The 20,425-nt window shown below is 39.8% G+C and overlaps 1 protein-coding gene and 1 pseudogene across 1 annotated transcript in view; one reads left to right on the top strand and one right to left on the bottom strand.

The window, feature by feature from the left end:
• MALRD1 (MAM and LDL receptor class A domain containing 1) overlaps nucleotides 1-20,425 on the top strand; it is a 640,413-nt gene that overhangs the window by 31,149 nt on the left and 588,839 nt on the right. The window contains exons 4-5 of the mRNA XM_054724807.1: nucleotides 10,987-11,078; nucleotides 11,167-11,328. Of these exons, the coding sequence (XP_054580782.1) occupies nucleotides 10,987-11,078; nucleotides 11,167-11,328 (254 nt within the window). The remainder of the gene's footprint in view (nucleotides 1-10,986; nucleotides 11,079-11,166; nucleotides 11,329-20,425) is intronic.
• Nucleotides 3,397-5,679, bottom strand: LOC114234203 (interleukin-17 receptor D-like; annotated as a pseudogene).

The raw sequence follows: 20,425 nt of genomic DNA, 5'->3' as shown, positions 1-20,425 counted from the left end.
TTTATGGACACATAGGTTACTTCCATATCTTTGCTATTGTAAATAATGCTGCAATCAACGTAAGGATGCATATGTCTTTTTGAATTAGAGTTTTGGGTTTCTTTGGAAAAATAACCAGAAGAGGAATTTTGTTATAGGCTTTTATTTAAAGTCTATTTTGTCTGGTATAAATATTGCTACCCTGGCTTTTTTGTTTGGTTGTTTTCATTTTTATGAAATTTCTTTTTCCATCTCTTTACTTTCAGCCTGTGTGTGTCATTTGTCTCTTGTAGACAGAATATGTAAAGGTCCTGTTTTATTATCCATGCAGCCTCCAAATGTCTTTTGACTGGAGTATTCAATCCATTTACACATAAAATAATTGTTGATAGATATGTAGTTATTGCAATTTTATTATTCATATATATATATATTTTTTTCTTCTTCTTAAAATAAGTCTCTTTAACATTTCCTGTGATACTGGTTTGATGGTGATGAACCCCTTTAACTTTTTCTTGTCTGGGAAACTCTTCGTCCTTCAATTCTAAATGATAGCTTTGCTGGGTAGAATAATCTTACTTGTAGATCCTTGCTTTTCATCACATTGACAATTTCATGCCAGTCCCTCTGGCTTGCAGAGTTTCTGTTGAGAAATCAGCTAACAGTTTTATAGGAGATCCCTTGTAGGTAACTAACTGCTTTTTTCTTATTGCTTTTACCATTCTCTCTTTGTATTTAACCTTCTGTATTTTAATTATGATGTGTTTTGGTATGGCCCTCTTTGGATTCACCTTGCTTGGGACTCTCTATACCTACTGGATTTGTGTCTCTATTTTCTTTGCCAGGATAGGGAAGATTTTCATAATTATTACTTCAAATAGGTTTTAATCCTCTGTGCTCTCTCTTCTCCTTCTGAATGTTAGTACACTTGGTGTTCCAGTGACTTCTTAAATTATCATTTATTTAGGTAGCTTTTTCCTTTTTGCTGTTTTGACTGAGAATTTTCTGCTACCTTATCTTTCAAATTGCTGGTCTAGTCCTCTGTTTCATCTAATCTACTCAATTCCCTCTATTAGCAGTCGCCAACCAGTGGTCCGTGGACCACTAGTGATTTGTGAGTTCCGAAAGGTTGGCAACTGCTGGTTTAAGGAAACCTTAAGGAAACCTTTGGAGCAGCGGTTGCCAACCAGTAGTCCGTGGACCACTGGCAGTTGTGAGGTTTGAAAGGTTGGTGACCGCTGCTCTAATGTATTCTTTATTTCAGTTTTCTATTCTTTATTTCTGACTGGTTCTTTTTATGGCTTGTCTGTTTTTATGCTGGTGAAATTGTCACTAAGTTCCCTGAGCATCCTTATAATTGTTTTGTTGTTGTTCTCATTGGAGGATATTTTTTCATTAATTCTTATAGAGAGTAAAAGGGTGCATATATGTTTATAAGTCTTATAGTTTCTTGATGGGTTGATTCTTTTTTCATTATAAATGTCCTTTTTTTCTTTTTTTGTGGGGGGAATACTTTCAGATTCAAGAAATTAATGATTTCAGGTCCCATGTCTTCTTTAGACAATATTCGAAGAGTACATTCATCTTTGGGACAGTCCCTCTGTCCTAAGGAGATCCTGGGAAAGGGTCTGGGGTGTTTATCTAAGGCGTCCCTTGAGATAAACTTTAACAGTGCAGGTGTGGGACATTCAAGTAGTTGTTAACGAAGATAATACTCTACACAAAGCAGGACCAGAGGGCAGGCTTAGGACCAACAAAGACCAGAGGCTTTAAATTTTAAGCGCACGCAAAATAATTTAATCAATTGCCAGAGGAATTATACCACATGAAACATATGCAGTTGCAAATTACACAGCATTATATTACAATTCCTGGTGCTGGGGTACAGGCTTAAGTGGGATCCCAGTGGTGCTGTCCTTGGGGGTCCGGCAGTTAGGCTGGTCTGGTCCTGATGCAGGGGGCCGGCGTTCCTCACCCGAGAGCTCGGTCGCCTCTCAATCAGGTGTTACTGACTGTTCTTCTGCTGTCTGGCAGAGAGAGGAGCGTGGAGCAGCGTCCCTTGCTGGACTGGCAAGAGGACGGGCCTTTGTGGCTGTCTCGACAGACGAGCACTTTGACTGGTCTGGACCCCAGTTTTAAAGCCTGTACCCCATTTGCAGCCACCCAGGTGACCACAATCAAACCCAGGACACATGTTAATTTCAAACAGGGCAAGGGGCTACATGTGGTTATCTAGGGAGAGTACATTACTCACTTAGGTGGTTATCTTGACAAGTCACTCTGAGTTGTTTACTGAAGTTCAAATTCTTATCTATGAGGTATACACGCTTCAGGGCAGTGGGGAATCACACTTTAAGTTTCAAGAAAAGTTAATTTAAACATTTTAAAACCTTCTTAACATATATATTTTTAAGGCATTTTTAAAGCATTTTTAAACATTTCTATGTATTACTATGACACCCTCCTTTTCACCTTCTTAAAAAGAGGTTTGTCATTAGTCAAAACCAGTTCAGCAGATTAACTGGCTACAACCTCCACACACTGTTGTATTTCAGTAGATTCTGACCCGAATATTTTGAACACAGCTTTTTAGATCAGAGGCCAAATGACACATGAACTGCAACTTCCAGTACTAGAGTCCATTTCTGTATCAGTCTCTCAAAAATAAAATTCCAGGCACCACCATCTGAGATACAACGCAATAAAGGTAGCCCAGGAAAGCTTGGCAGGCAGATCTGGCCCTCATATGATGCTACTCAGACCCAGAAGTTGTCCTGGGAGTTGAGCTCTGGTGCCTTTTGCATGTTGACCAACTCATCTCAGAAAGAATGGTCTAGACCAGCGGTCGCCAACCTATGGTCCACGGGCCAGTTAGTCCGTGAGGTCCAAAAGGTTGGTGACCGCTGGTCTAGACGGTCATCCTGGCCCTGCAGCCCCCACCTTAGCCAGCCATGCCACCCATGAATACATTAAGACTCATTTTATGAAAGGTGATTATATGTTCAGTCATCTTCTTCACCTTTTAAACACCCATGGCATCATAAATTCCACACCTAAAGTGGACAGGAGTATCATCTCTAATGACATGGATTCCAGATAGACCGGCATTTGATTTCTGTGGTTGTGAAAGTATTAAAAGTGTTTTTTTCTACAAAGCATTTAAAATCAAAGTAGCCAACAATGAATAGACAGTTTGCAGAGATAAATTAAAGTCTGAATGATCAGCGCAGGTATTTTCCCGTTTCTTTTTATATGTTTCCTCCTTACCTCCCAGTACTGGCTCTAACCCAAGGTCTGGCCTACCATGGCAATCTGTTGTCAGATCTTATGGACATGCCTTTCCAAGCGCCATATGGTTTTAGAAAATTGGAGACGTTGCCAAGATATCTGTGAGAGGATAAGGGCAAGGAGAACAAGTACTGGCACGAATTTCACTCCAAACATCCTTGTAGGAGACCTCAGCTCCAAGTGGGCTGCACAACCAGGGAGATGAGCTGGGGACCAGAGAGAGGTGGCAGCTAAAGTGGCAATGCTTAGACTCTTCCGTTGGGCAGAAGGGCAGGAGGGCCCTCCTCACCCAGGCCTGAGGAGGACTTCGTGCTCTCGGTGAGTGAGGACGTTCCAGTTTGGTCCGCTGAGAGTTCTTCCAGGAGGGGCAGAGACAGCTCGGAGGAGGGCGCAGACGAGTAGAGCCGTAGATGCCAGAGTCCCGCGGCCTTCCCCGCGTGCAGGACAGGGGTGCCCACGGCCTCGTTGGGGCCCAGCGGCTGCCCCTCAGGCGACCCGGGGACGGCACCTCAGCCTTGAGGTCACTTTCGAGCCCCAGTTTGTACATGACGTCATTCAGCACCAGGCCGGAGTTGGACTGGCCCCCGGCAGTGGAGCCGGGGAGGCTGCGCGGGCATGAACTGCTTCTCAAGCCAGTCCGGCTCCTCGTGGACCAACTGCCGCACGTTGCCGATGGTCACGTACAGGGACCAGTCTGCCTTGCTCCGGAAGTAGTTCTCCGGCGGGCGTGTCCGGGCTGCGGGAGGCCGTGGTCTCGCGGGAGTGCAGGTGGGAGCAGAGCTGGGGCAGGCGGTCCACGAGCTTGTACTTGGTGCTCAGGTCCGGGACGCCAGGAACATCGTCCTCGCAGGAATAGTCCAAGTAGACGGCAGGGAACTTGCTGAGCGCCGCCGAGGAGCTCTGCTTGGCCTGGCGGAGCTTTTTGGCGATGGCAGCAGACACAGCCCCCAGGAAGAGCTCCCCTTTCCCTGAGCTGCGGCTTCCGCTTTGGTGCTTGTAGTTCTTCTTGTCCACGAAGCACTTCCTGCCTTTGGAACAGACCACGATGAGGAACTGGGACTCGTGGATCTTCTGGAGGACCCATTCCCTCTGCCCTTCTCGGCAGAGGCTGAAACCTTCCCACAGGTCCAGAGCCACCTCACAGCCACAGAAGTCCCGAAGGGAGTAGTAGGCTGAGCACTGGATGACATTTATGCGATTCTGGCCGTCTTTACCTGAATGGCAGAAGAAGACCTTCGGCCGTGCCAGAGCCTCTCTCTGGTGCAGGTGTAGGTGTAATGCTGTAGACGAACTCTCTTCATCTAGATGCGAATAAGTGTTTTCTTGTTGCTTCTTTCGGCACAGCACAGTGAGGAGTGTTGCGAATGCGGATGTGACAACCAGCGGCACAGTGATGGCAACAGCTCTGGTGGGCCCAGCCCGCGGGGAATGCACTGGCTTTAAGGCACAATGCATCGCTTTTCTTGTGGTCTTAGTGTCATCAACCAGCTCAATGATATAATCCCCTGGAGATACATTTTGAAGGAGGCAGCTGGTTGTCTCTGTATTTTGCTCCTGTTTGTAGGTCTTTTCTCTTGAAGGGTCCCTCATGCTTGAGCTTGTAATGGAGGTAGAGGAAGCGGAAGGCAAAGGTGTGTGGCTGTATCTCCGAACCGTACCGGGTGCTATTCAGGTTCCGAGGCTTCCAGAAGGGTTTGCAGGGCAGGTTGTCCGGCTGTAACAAGTCACAGGCTCGGGTTCTGAAAAATAAAGGGTGATAATTGCTTTCCTTTTTAATGGAAGGAAAAGGGACAATCTTTACAAAGAAATCTGTCTCAAACTTCATATTCAGGAAAGGCTGAGATTCCATTCCAGTTCTTTTGGAGCTACTGTTGAGCTGCTTCGGGTCCTTTAGAATCAGTTGTTGGAATTGTCTCTCCTCTGACTTCAGCTCCTCCAGTACAACCCGAAATCCTTTTAGGAATTCGATGCCAAGGGCCCCTGGGGACCAAAGAATGGTGACTGCCACTTGGTCGTGACAGGCGAACTGACTGATGGTGATGTTCATCAGCACATGCTTCCCCACAGGATTCAGGTATCTGGTACAGTCTGATTTGGTAAGTAGGGAACCAAGGTTGGAACTCAGGCCTACGTCAGAGACGACCAAAGGCCCCTGGGCCAATCTGGAACAGATTCACTTGGCCCATTCTGTGTTTTGTTATATCTGAAGGTGATGTTGTGCAGCCCCACTGCTTTAAGGCACAATGCATCACTTTTGGCCCCACTCCTCTCCAGCCACAGGTGTCTGTGCCCCAAGCTCTGTTGGAGCTCCCCCTCCCCCAGCCCCTTCCACTCCCTCATGGCCAGCTGTGAGCCATTTAGACAGGCATTGACAGGGAAGAAGACAGAGGCGAGCTGCAGCCAGGGGGCCATGGCTGTGCACTCGCCCATTCTGGCTGGCCATAGTCTGCGCCCTGGTCACCCGCCGCAAGCCAGCCCAGAGTGGTCGGTGGCACCAGGGGCAGCGGTGGCAGAGTGTGCCATACCATAAGTGTCCTTTATTTCTAAAACAATTTTTTTGTGTGTGTTAAAATGTCCCCACCCTCCCCCTGGCATTCTAGCTCTCCTTTTTGTTATTATCTTTTTTTGTATGTTATGTTATCTTTACTACAAGATTTCTATAAGAGATACACCTTATGAGTGGGTCATACTTTTATATAATACTAGAGGCCTGTGCACAGGTAGGGTCCCTAGGGGCCTCCCTTCCCTCCTACCACCACTGACCATGGCGGGCTGGCCAGGGGGAGGGGGCCTGTCTCCTGGTCGAACTCCTGGTCGAAGGGACAATTTGCATATTGGGCTTTTATTATATAGGATGCCAACCTTAAACTTTTGATTGGATACTTTATCCATTTACATATCACAATTAGAGATAAGATAGGGTTCACACTTGCCACCTGATAGTTGTTTTTACTTTTTCTTTTTTAATCCTCACCGGAGGATATGCTTTGTATTTATTTTTTTCTTTTTATTACAGAGAAGAAGGGAAAGAGAGAGAAAGAAACATCAATATGAGAGAGAAACATCAATCAGTTGCCTCCTGTAGGAGCCCCCACTGGGGATCGAGCCTGCAAATTAGGTATGTGGCCTGATGGGGAATCAAACCTGCAACCTTTTGGGCTATAGGCTGATGCTCCAACCATTTGAGCCAACCAGCCAGGGCCTATCTTTTTTTGATTGTGCTACATAGATATTTTATACTGTGTCATAGTGATTCACTTTTCCCCCTGTATGTTTTTGAACAAGTTTTTAGTAGCTGCCTGGGGATTAAAACAATCTAGATTGGATTAATACCAATTTAATTGCAATAGTTTATGAAAGCATTTGTCCAACCTAGCTCCATTTTTCCCACCTTTATGCTGTTACTGCCACAGATTACATCTTTACATATTGAGTACTCCTCAATACTGAATTATAATTTTGATTTTTAGAAATCATAATGACTAATTACTATAATAATGATTAGTTATTGGTATTTATAATTTCTCTTTATTGACATTCTCTATATCAATAGAGAGAAGGAGTTTATATCTAAGACGATTATTTCCTCTCTGTTATCTGAACTAAGGCATATTTCTGTCATAGATGAACACACCTTTTCCTTTCTAAAAGTTTTGACATTTTAACCTTTTCTTCAGGTCTTGGACCTTGTCATGGTGATCCATTCCTGTAGCCTGATATTTTGGAAAATGTTCTTAAGAACTGATATTATTTCACTGCTAAAATACTCAATGTTTTTGTTCCTTTGAGCCAGTTTATTACTCTGTAGCATGCAATAGGATTTATGTTTCTTCTGCTCACAATCATACCCATTAATCACTTAGAACTTGGGAAATGGAGGAAACACAAGACTGCCTGTTAATAGTTGAAGAAAGCAAACTGAAAATTTTACCTTCTCTTTCCTGAGCATCAAAGTTGGTGGAATTCACTGCCAAAGTTATTGGATTTAGTCTCAAGACTTGATTCATGTTTTTTGTTGCTTTTATGTTTTATATACTCTCCTTTTTTGGTCGTCAATCTTGGTTATGTTGGAATTTACTCCAACACCTACTCAGTAAATAAGAAAAAATAATTTTGAAAGCCCTTTGACATTAACATTTATAATTATAAATGAAATCATGCTGTTTATGTTCTTCGTAATCTTAATAATTATCACTTTGTCACAACTTTATTTTAAGCATGCTTTGAAGATATACTATGCACTTGCTTTTAGGGAGGTAGGCTTAAAATAGGAATTTATGAATCATATAAACAAACAAGTGAATATATTAGAGATTAATAGTAAATACATGATGATTATGATGATGATATATGTGTGATTTGATTTACTATGTTCCTTCAAGGAGTAAGAGAGGTGTGTGGAGAGAACATCGGTTACATTTTTTGTTGTTGTTGTCAGCTTCACAAGTCTCTTCTTGATGTTTAAAGCCAGTAGTAGGAGGGGTGTCAGGTGAGGGAATGGGCATGTGGGAAAAGGTTATGCTGCCAAGGATCTGCTTTCTTTTATAATCATAGATTTGATGACTAAGTCTTATGGAAAGCAAGAAATTCTATACGAAAACTGTAGAGAATAAGGTAAAATTACAAGTGCATTTAAAAATATGTCTGTTATTACCATGTCTGTTATTATTATGAAATTAAAGGTAGAAAACAAGAAATTGCTATTGGATGCATTTTGAACACTTTTTTTTTTTTGCCCATGGAAGGAAAGCTTATTATCAATACAAATGTTAAAGGACCTCAAGCTCTTTCTGAATTTAAAACTTTACTTTGCATGATAACCTAAAGATTAACCTTGATTTAATTTCTGACAAAATACAGAATTTACAGTGTCATAGCACATAAAAAATGTCATAGTTTATATTTATAAAATACCCTACTTATTTAAATAATTGATTATTTTATTGCAAATGCTACTCTTAATACTTATTAGCGTAATGTGTCAAATCTGATTTTTGACCAAACTTTAAAAAAATAAACATGATTAATTTAAGTAATTTTCTTAAAAAATGAAAGCAATTTGCCTGTATATTTATGAATATTTTCTTTTAGTAGCTGAATATTTATAAACAATAATTTAGGGCCTGTTGAATACTATTGTCATTTGCATTGCTAATAATATTATTTAAACTTAAAACAATATTTTAATGTGGCTCTTTAGGCTTATTTAATTAATCACTTGCTTAACTTTTGCTTTCTTGCTGAATATGAAGTAGGAACAAACTGATAGTCCACTTGTATCACTATGATAACATCATCTAAATTGTGTTTATACTAGAGGCCCGGTGCACGGAATTCATGGACGGGGGTCGGGGTGTGTGTGTCCCTAAGCCTGGCCAGCACCCTCTCCAATCCAGTACCCCTCGGGGGATGTCTGACTCAAAATCCGGGACCGCTGGCTCCTAACTGAGCACCAGCCTGCCTGCCTGATCGCCCCTAACCACTTCTGCCTACCTGCCTGATCCCCTTAAATGCTCTCCCTGCTGGCCTGATCCCCCTAACTGCTCTCCCCTGCCAGCCTGATCGCCCTAACTGCTCTCCCCTGCCTGCCTGAACCTTCTAACTGCTCTCCCCTGCCATCCTGATCACCCCTAACTGCCTCTGCCTTGGCTCCGCCACCATGGCTTTGTCCAGAAGGACATTCAGAAGGTCATCTGGAAGATATCCAGTCTAATTAGCATATTACCCTTTTATTAGATACATAATAATTAGAAGCCTGATGCACGAAATTCATGCAAGAATAGGCCTTCCTCCCCCGCTGCTGCCGGCACCAACTTCCCTCTGGCACCCTGGACCCAGGCTTCCCTCTGGCTGCCGGCTGGCACTTGGGACCCGGGCTTCCCTGGAAGCCCAAGCTTCATCCAGAAGGTTGTCCAGAAGGATGTCTGGTCTAATTAGCATATTGTGCTTTTATTATTATAGAAGATTCCAGGGAGTACATTCTGTTATTGCTGGAATTTCAATTATGCATCAGACTATATCTATAAGTAATCATTAATGTCATTGCTTTCTGCTTAATTAGAGTACAATTTTGGAATAGGTCTAGGGAACAAGAGATATTTAAGGTTTCATAATGTTACTATTGATTACTAATGATGTGACAATTAAATTTGATTTCCAACTTAGCTTTAAAATACCACTAAATAACTAGGGTACAAATATCATCATAATCATCATCAACATCATTTTTTCATTCTTTTTGACAAATAGTGGCACACCAAATAGAGAAGCAGAAAATAATGGTTCCCAGATTATATACTACAATCTTGTCAAGTATTACAGGAAATCTATGAAAGTCCAGAGAATGTTATTATTTATGTATTTATGTATTTACTAGAGGCCTAGTGCATGAAAATTCATGCACTGGAGGGGAGGTCCCTCAGCCCAGCCTACCCCCTCTCACAGTCTGGGAGCCCTCAGGGGCAGGAGGCGACCCGGTGATCAGGGGGAGGCGATGCCCCCATCACACCTCTGCTGCTGCCACTGTCAGCAGCATAAGCCTCGGCCGGCCCTGGTTACTTGAGCCTCGGGTGGCCCTGGGTGGCTGGGAAGCTGCCATCTGAGGCTTGCCTGTGCCTTGGCCTGGCCCTGGGTGGCTGGGCAGCTGACATCCAAGGCTTGCCTGTGCCTCGGGCCAGCTCTGGGTGGCTGGGGGGCTGAGGGGCCTGGGGGACTCCGGAGGTAGGCACGTGGTAAGGCCGGGCCCCAATGGTGCTGAGGGGACTGGGTGCCGCCAATTTGTGGTTGTGGGTACTGCCATCTTTGAGGGCATGGCAGTCAATTAGCATATTCCTTCCTTATTGGCTGTGGGTGCTGCCATCTTTGAGGGCAGGACAGTCAATTAGCATATTCCCTCCTTATTGGCTGTGGGTGCCGCCATCTTTGTGGTGGTGTGAAGGTCAATTAGCATATTCCCTCTTTATTAGATAGGATTTTTATTTATCTTTACCCGAGAATACTTTTTTCATTTTCCCTTTTTAAAGAGAGAGTGGAAGGGAGAGGTAGAGACAGAGAGAGAAAAACATTGATGTGAGAGAGACATATCAATTGGTTGCCTCCTGCACACACCCCAACTGCCAGCTGAGGCATGTGCCCTTGATTGGATTCAAACTTATGACCCTTCATTCCATAGACCGACACTCTAACCACTAGCTAAGACTACATTTATTTTATAGGCTTTTAAACAGTAGCTGGCACAGCCTGTACTGCAGCATACAAGAGAGTATCAGGGCTCAGTATTGTTTTCCATAATCCTGGAAAAAGCTGGGACTATTTGATCCAATCCTTTCTGGAGAAAATCACAGCAAACAATGATCTCTTTTGAATTCCTCATTGAATTGCTTATTTTGGAGGGCAGTCCTAACATAATGTTTTCTCTGGATACCATCTTTGCAGAATTATAACTTTCTACGTTATATAAGCTAAATTGGGTTGTGGACTGCAACCCATAATAGTGCTATAGGGAATATAATCCCAATTAGTTATTTCAATGGGTAATATAATGAAGTAAAAATATCAGTCAGATCATTTGCAAAAGCAAATAATGTAGTTAAATGTTTAATTCTTTTAGCAAAAGTATATTGATCTAATGTGGATATAAGCCTGAATTACTGCATGGTGTATTAACTAAGTTTACCAGTGATTACCCTAAATCTAAATGCTGACTCTTGTTTCTAATAGCCCACTTTCTCTCACTGGTCTCCAAAGCGGACTCTCCTTCAAACTTAAGAAGCCGAGTTTTTCTTCCGATGAATAACCTGCATGCTTGTCAGGTATTTGAAAGCACACAGCACTTTAAAACTTTTTACATTTGGGAACTTCTTTATTATAATTGTTTGAATATTAATTATTTTTTCACAGATTACATTTTATTACTTCTCTAGCCATATGAGTGGCAAATTAACAGCTGGCCTTCAAACTACGTGTGGGGGTCCTATTCAACCTTTATGGCAAAACATAGCAGGGCCCCAAAATCAGTGGGAGAGAAAGGCCATCAGAATTCAGTGCTCCCAGAAATTTCAGGTATGTTTGTTATATTTTCTAGCTATTTTTAAAAGAAATATGATAAGATGCAATTTTTTAAAAGAACTTCCTTTAAAAATATGTTTTTATTGATTTTTAGAGAGTACTAGGTGAATTGAAAGTGGGATGTGAGTAACTGTCCCATTTGGCATAGGACTGAGGAATTTGCCAGGACTTTTAAGAGTTGAGACCAAATAGTTCCAGAAAATTGGGTTGGGCAGTCACCCCAAAAGACACTTAAAAAATGTTTTATGTTTATGTATCAAAACTGAAGTTGATAAATATTAGATATATTGATATATCAGTAAAATATAACCTTCTAATTTTCTTCTTAAATTCTTGAATCCCCCTCATTTTTTTTTTTATTTCTCTCACTATTCCAATGTCCTATTTCTTTTCATTTATTCTTAAGGCCCACTTTCCTTTCAGATTTTTCTCATGCTTTTGAGAGAACAGGGTTATGTTGGGCAATGAGGAAATAGACTGTTTAATTAAATACTAATTTCAAATGCTGCTGAAATGAAATAATTGTCATATTCATTTCATGGTTAAACTCAAATTATTCAATACAGTCTTTATTTTCCAAAATAGTTTTGAGAAATAAAGTCAAAGCAAATCTTTAAAATTTAAACTTATTTATACAACCTAATAAAACTTATGTATGGTGGAAATTATAATCTAATGATTATTACAAGGGTTCTTGGAAAAGTATTGCATATTTTAACATTTGGGACAGCCAAGCAAAACTTTTCCAGTTAAAAGAGGATCTTAAAGCATTTTATTCTGAATTAATTTTCTTATTAAACCTGATTTGTGAGCTAATATAGCCCAAATGGGTTTCCTTTATCATCTTTATTAAGATAGTATAATATAGTCAATTTTATAATTTTGTTAAAGAGTGCAAAATCATTTGATATGTGATGAATTTAGCATTTGCTTAAATATAGGACTTGAATTGGTTTTAATTTTAAGTTCAGCTATTTTGAATGGCAAAGAGGAAAGACAGGAGAATGAGCAGGGTCACTATTATAAAAATTAAATTATAAGATATAAGAATGGCATATTTTTTTTAATTGAGCTGTCATTAAATCACAGTAGTTTGGAATTTTCAGACTTTTGTAAACTAAATGTGTATTCGAAGAAATTAAAAGAAAAGCACTTAGTAGATGGTTAAATGACACCTGGACAGATAAAACTTAAATGGAATTATATGGTTAGAAACACAGTTCTGTCATTTTGAGCCTTTGCACTCAATTTAAATGATATATCAGTGTGTGTTGGGAGATTATCTTAAGCCATTAGGCATTTAAGTTCTCCTATGAATGATTTATTTATTTATTTAACAAAGACTTATTTGGGGCACTGAGGATGCTGTAGGTGGGATTCAGGGACTGTTCCCAGCTCCATGTTAATGGGAAATGAGTTGTTCCCCAGCTCTATTAAGATAGAATTGACATGTGCAATTATGTACAATTAAGGGTACAAAGTGATGATTTGATGCAGGTATATATTGTGAAATGATTATCAAAATAAAGCTAGTTAACCCACCCATCACGTCACATAATTATAGGTTGTTTTTGTTGTTGTGTGGTGAAAACATTTAATTTACTCTCTTGCCCTAGCTAGTGTGGCTCAGTTGGTTGGGCCCTGTCCCATGCACCCAAGGGTTGCCATTTTAATTCTTGGTCAGGGCATTTGCCCAGGTTGCAGACTTAATCCCCAGTAGGGGGTGTGCAAGAGTCAGACAATTGATATTTTGCTCTCACATCATTGTTTCTCTCTCTCTCCTTCTCTCTTCCTCTTTGTTTAAAAATCAATTAAAAATCTTTTAAAAATAAAAAAATCTACTCTTTTTCCAACTTTCAAGTACATATTATAGTATTATTAGCTATATTCACCATGCTGCATGTTAGATACCCAGAACTTATTCATCTTACAATTGGAAGTTAGTATCCTTTGACTAACATTTTCCTCACACCACAGCCCCTGGCAACTACCATTCTGCTCTTTTTAAAAGTTATTATTATTTTTAATTGAATTTATTGGAGTGACATTAGTTCACAAAACCATACAGGTTTTAAGTGTACAAGTCAATAAAACATCATCTATACATTGCATTGTGCATCCATTGCCCAAAGCAAAGTCTCTTTCCATCCCCATTTCTCTACTCTTTGTTTTTTATGAGTTTGGATTGTTTCGAATATACGTATAAGTGAGATTATATAATATTTGTCTTTCTTTGTCTGACTTATTTCACTTAGCATAATACCATCTAGATCCATCTATGTTGTCATAAATGGTAGGATTTCCTTTTTTAGGAATTATTTCTTTGTATGAATACACCACATTTTCTTTATTCATTTATCCATCCACAGATACTTGAGTTGTTTCCATGTCCTAGCGATTATGAGTAATGCTGCAGACATGGGAGTATAGCTATCTCTTTGAGACAGTTATTTCATTTCCATTGAATATATACCCAGAAGTGGGATTCCTGGATCATATGGTAGTTCTATTTTTAAATTTTTGAAGAACCTCTATACTGTTTTACATTCCCACCAACAGTGCATAAAGGTTTCCGTTTCTCCACATCCTCACCATTCTAACATGTGTGAAGTATATCTCATTTTGGTTTTGATTGCATTCTTCTAATAATCAGTGATGCTGAGCACTTTTTCATGTTAGCAATTTGTACAAATGTTTACTCAGGTGCTCTGCCCATATTGTTTATTTTTTATTGAATTTTTTGAGTTCCTTACATATATTGGATATTAACCTCTTACTGGTATATTGTCATCAAAGAGAAAATTTTTGACAGGCATGGGGATGAGACACAATGTGTTCCTGGATTTGGTGTGTGGAATGAGAATCCAGACACCAATAATGTATCTAATTTGTTGTGGATCTTTTTTTTTTTTTTTTAATATATTTTATTGATATTTTACAGAGAGGAAGGGAGAGAGATAGAGAGTTAGAAACATCGATGAGAGAGAAACATCAATCAGCTGCCTCCTGCACACCCCCCACTGGGGATGTGCCCGCAACCAAGGTACATGCCCTTGACCGGAATCGAACCCGGGACCTTTCAGTCCACAGGCTGACGCTCTATCCACTGAGACAAACCGGTTTCGGCTTGTTGTGGATCTTGAGGTGCTAGAGATTTCTAGTTTATTTCTTATACTTCTCTTCTTACTCCCTTATGTCTCCTTGTCTTTTCTCAGTAACAACAAAAGCAATAATACAGAGCCAAGAGTGCTTTTGAGGGGATTGAGTCACATTGACTAGATGCTGCAGGATGAACCTGCTGAAGTCCTTCTGTCTGCATGCTTGTATAAACTTTAATGACTGACATGGGAATCTTGTTTAGATATAAATTTTATCAGTGTTTACACATCTTTTCCATCTTTCAAACAGAGTGGATGGTAAAAAAGTCGAGCTGTCTTCTTATGTCAAACTGTCTCTCCTTAGGTCAGGCTTTTTACTGGTAGAGCAACTCATTCAGATGTTGGGCAGATCTGGAACCTGTTGGTTTTGTAGGTTAGACCTTTTAAAATAGCCTCCTTGTCTTTCTCAGCTGTCCATTCCCAAAGGGCACATTGTGTGGGTTGATGATTAAATATGTGTAGTAGCTAAATATAAAACTTAAAATTCCTAAATTTATCATCTCCAGTGCAGTTCAGCTGTAGCTGAGGCAGCAGGGTTATTCATTTGAGTGCTTTAAAATGCAGCAGTGGCTTCATCCAAAGCAGACGCATGTGCAGTGTATTAATTTGTTTCCCCAAATACTTTGTTGCTGATATAGAAACAGTGCTCCTACCTTACAGGCTTTGTAAAAATTAGGAAATAATATGACTCTGTTGGGACCTTTGGCTACATCAATCTTTCAGGTTGCAGGTATGCCTTAGTTCTCTCCTGTCAGCAAGTGAGCAGATGTTCATTTGCTTCTGTTTGGCTGGGCCACAGAGATGTGCTGTGCTTGCAATACTGCCTGTCACCATCCAGTAGCTCATTCCTGAAAAGCTATAGTGAGAGGCTTATTGGAGGGCATTTGTAATCAGTATCTCCAGACACTGTCTGCTGCCTCATCAATTTACAAGCCTCTGAGAATTATTCTGTTTTTCACAATTTCCCCTCCATGCTGTCTTCTGGTCATTTTAAAGCCATCCGTGCTTCCTTTAGAAATATATAAATAGGAGAATTTAGACCCACCTGGACCTTGGCTCAGCATTAGTTTCTGAGAAACCCTCTGGACTGTGAGGGCTTTATCACCTTCATTTGTAAAGTCCTGGGTCCATCCCTTAAGAAAATTGAAGCATGCTAATTTTTGAGAAAATACTGCTACATAAACAAAGAGTGGTGTTTATGCATTTAGTCAACAAAGACGGCTGAGTTTCAGTAAGTCATGAAGATGTTTAAGGAATAATAACAACCACCAATTTATTGAGCACTTACTATGTGTAAAGTCTGCATTTAGTCCTTTGTATATATTATCTCATTGACCCTTCACAGCAGTACTCTGCAATAAAACTATAATTTACCCCATTATTCAATGAGGATTAAGAGCTTTAGACAGTGGACTAACTCCAAGCAGATTAGTTTGATTTCAGATCTCAATCATGTAGTCACTGAACCACGATAATTTTTGTCATGTTAAAGCAGTATGAGGATTTATAAGATAGAAAAAAACATTCAACCCCCAGATTTGGTCAGATCTGTTGCATGAAACTCATTAGATATTCTTTTGTCTGCAGTGTTGGGTGAAACAATATTATTATGCATTGTATGGTGCAGTTTAGCCACAATCACATTTTTCAAAATTGCAGACATAATCAAATAATTGTACTACTGTCCTAAAATGTTCAAAGAATAAAACAGTCATAACATAAAGGAGAAATTTAGTCCCCAATTCAAGTGAAACCTTCCTTTATTACCCCCTACCTTCCTTTTTGTTTTGACGGGAACCCGTATATTGGTTTTATGGATAGAAAGGAATGAATACTATGTTGCTAAATATATCACTGACAATGGTTTTCAAGTTGAATGTTTGAATTCTTAAGCTAAATGAGCAGTCAGTGCCTAAATTTTACTAGTAAAAAGATATGGAAGCATTTTTTTTGTTAATTCTCACCTGAGGAGTGAGGATATTTTTCCCATTGATTTTTAGAGAGAGTGGAAGGGAGGGGGTGGGGAGAGAGAAAGGAGAGAAAGAAAGAGAAACATCGACGTGAGAGAGGCACATTGATTGGTTGCCTCCTGCTCGAGCCCAACCAGGTCCAGAGATTGAACCTGCAACCAAGGTATATGAATCAAACCTGTGACCCTTCAGTGTGCTGGCTGATGCTCTAACCACTGAGCAAAATCAGCCATAGCTGGAAGCATTTTTAATATGCTATTATTTACTTCTCATTTCTTTGATATTCCATTTAGAAATGCCAGAGAATTTTCAGCAGCCTCCTATTCTGAAACAGTAGATTTTATAAAAATAGACAAAAAATAAGTTATTCATACAAATCAATATGAATTGTTATCTTAATGAATTGTTAAAAATTCTACTCTCAAAATTTTCAAAATTATAATCTAAGTCATTTTACCTTTAATTCAAAAATATTTACTATGTGAACACATGACGGGGACAGGATTAGTCATCTTTCCTGTTTACTTAGGAAATGATATTGAATGTATACTACTAATTAAGAAACTCTAATATAATAAATAATAAAAAGAGTTTCTGTTCATGAAGTTACTTGTACAATCCAAGTTAGGTTCACATCCATTCACCTGCTGTCAAAGTTTTGTGTATTTTTAAAAAATAGATTTTTATAGATTTCAGAGATGAAGGGAGAGGGAGAGCAAGATAGAAACATCAATGATGAGAGAGAAACATTGATTGGCTGCCTCCTGCATGTCCCCTACTAGAGATCAAGCCTGCAACCAGGCACGTGCCCTTGACCGTAATCGAATCCGGGACCCTTCAGTCTGCAGGCCGACGCTCTATCCACTGAACCAAACCAGCTAGGGCCTGCCAAAGTTTATCTTAGATTTAAATCAAGTAGCTCAAGTGCTGACCCCTTCACTCTCTTCAAAGGCCATCTTCTCTTAAAATGTTAGGGCTGTAAGGAATTTGTCTCATGTTTACTATTGGATCAGAGCAGGCCAAACTTGACTTTTGTGATGCTGCCAACTCTGAACTCCATTATTTATGTTGTGATCTGCTTTGATTTTGCCACTTTTTAACTTTCATTATTTCCCCTAACACAGTTAAAATGAGGAGGATGTTTGGGGAAAAATATCCTTTGCCCAAGTTTTGAAGAAAACAAGGAATGTTAAACACCACTTTCCTAAGAAATACAACTACTATACCCCAACACAGCCTCTGATCACAGGACCTGGCTTTTAAAAATCATCTTGGGATTCCACTTTCTTATATGTTTCAACCCATTCCTCTTTTTGGGATCTCAACCAAAATCCCTGGAAAATCTTTTTGTTGGAATATATGTAACTAGATGATCTAGTTGTGCCTGAAGGATCTTGTGTTTTGTAGCTATGAAGATCCGTTAGTAAATTCCCCTACACTTAGAGAAATAGAAAAACATTTCCTCTTGTTGGATCAGTGGGCTCAAATGGCAACCAATTTTCACACTAACTTTTCTTCAGTTATACGAAGTTAACAATAATTTAGTTAAATCAATAAATATGTTATATGTATTACAAACTCTGATGAGGAGAGGGTTGAAGGTAAGAAGGTAATTTAAATTTAATTTACTTTATTAGATCATGTGTGAAGATAGAGGATTAGAAATAGGCATGGAAAGAAGAGAGGGCTTCCTAGGTCTTGATTGATTGGACATGGGACTGAAGGAGAAAGTAATTCCAAAGGTCAATTTGAAGTTTTGAGCATCTTCGGGTACTGTTACAGGATAAGAGAGGGGTTCATCTCCCCCAGTTGCTAGTAGAAGTAGGATTCTTGGAATAAGCATTTCTGGAAGCCCCCATGGGAAGATGAACATTGTAGAAAGTTTTATTTACATGGAACTACACCCAGGGTTTCTGAAGTCCCATTTTCCTTAGTACAGTCATAAAAGAAATAGAGCTCAGCTGGGGTTTTAGTAGAGCTCAAATCAGAGCCAGTGTCCAGATTTCCTTTCCATGTGGGAGGAATGTCTAATCCAGCATCAGGGTAGCTTAGCTTGTGTTTCCTGCTGCAGATCATTAGTACATTGCACGCGGGGTCTGCCTGGCTCTGGGCCGTACTGGTGAATGCAAGGAAGCAGAAGCAAAAGAGCCCAAGGAGTAACGAGTCATGAGCCAAGAGTAACGAGAGAGAGCAACAAGAGAGAGAATTCCTTTGTTAAGGAGGATTATACACTCCCAAACTTTCATGGGCTTGCAGTGGCCACACTCATTCTTGCCAACCATCTCTGTCCTCAGGTGTGATTGACAAGCAAGTACCATCCCTATGACACCCCAGATGTACTGGGCATGTATTTATGTTCCCTGGGGAGTGCAAAGTTGCAGCTTCCTGGTGAAGCTGCCCAAATGACGTGCTATAATTTCTGGCTTCCTTTTTTTCTTTCCTATTATTAATAAGTAGCTAATTACAATGATATCAGGACCATTGTCAGACAATGAAGGTCAGGTGACAGGTCCAGTTCAAGGGGAAAGAACATTATGAATTAGAACGGACTTAACACTATCTGAGTGAAAATGCACATCAGGCTGTGGAGATGTGGGAGGAGAGCCCAGGAGAGAAGCTGACATTTGTGATATTAATTTGTGTTTCATCAACCTGGGTGACAGTTGAAATCCTGAGGATGAATGGGTTTGGGGAAAGAGTGTGGAGAAAAATAGAAGAGCCTGATGATTAGTTAACACCTATTTCTACTTATCTCTTTTCATATGCTACTATAGGTGTGTGTAAGCTTAGCTCAGCAATGACTGGGGAATGTATCTATATGAAAAGGCTTTCAAGAAGAATGAAATGTTAATCTGCAGAGAATAGATTTTTTTCTGTAAACATAGTATTCATATAACAGCTTAAATATTTTAATAAATCTATGTTATAATAGTTATTTAAATACTAACTGTGTATCAAGTGATGCTGTACATATAATAACTCATTTATCCTTGTAAATGCTTTATCACATAGGTAATAGCATCATTTTTTGTCAATACCCTTTTACAAAGAAAAAACCAAGGCACAGACATCTTGAGTAACTTCTCCAAGGTCATGTTGCTATTCAGTGGTGTAGCGGGTACCTGAACCCAAGTAGTCTGGTTCCAAATATACACTTTTACCACTCTTCTCCACTGCCCTCATATAAAACCATCCCTACACAACAATCTTTGATAGATTGGTCCTGCTTTTAAGTAGTCACATGGTTATTCTGTTTTATGTGAAGAAAAGATGACTTTTTTTAGGGCTACTTATTGACAAGTTGCTCAATAGGTTATGGATATTTCTCTTCATATTTCTAACAGTCTGGCAGATAGTGTCTGGTTTGATCAAAATGTATCAGTGCACCATGTTGAACAGGAACAAAGGAGAATGCGGCACAGCAAAATGATCTGCTGGGGTTGACTGCATGCAGACCTGTTGTTAAGCTCAAAAGCAGTGCTGACTCTTTAAAATAATAAAATGTTTATATTATAAACAAGGCCTAATAATGAACACTAATTTAATGTATCCATGAATTAAGCCCAAATTGTCAATGGTATTTTTACTAAGGGTGGGATAATATTCTTTACCAACACACCTATTTTCTTTTGATTTAAGTAATTAGGAGACTGGAGAGTAGTTTTTTTTCTAAGTTTCTCAGATTAATTATACCTATGTATTTTCTCTTAGTGCAGACTTGGACTAGCTGCACATCACAATATAATGTTCAGTGACTGTAACAATAAGTCACTGAACAACCATTTCTGGTCAATGTCTCAAGCTATGTTTAGATCATGGCAGAAAATGTGGAGGATAGCACAAGGACATCCAAGGCAAGACTGTGAGTAAAATTCAGAAAACCAGAGGTGTAAATGGGGTAAAGTTGTGAAATGCCAAGAATAAGAGTTCAAGATAGAGCATGGATACAAAAACTGATAAATA

The sequence above is a fragment of the Eptesicus fuscus genome, chromosome 2 (assembly GCF_027574615.1).
Source record: "Eptesicus fuscus isolate TK198812 chromosome 2, DD_ASM_mEF_20220401, whole genome shotgun sequence".
Lineage (NCBI taxonomy): Eukaryota > Metazoa > Chordata > Mammalia > Chiroptera > Vespertilionidae > Eptesicus > Eptesicus fuscus.
Note: the sequence above shows the minus strand (reverse complement) of the source record. Positions and strands in the feature narration are given on the sequence as shown.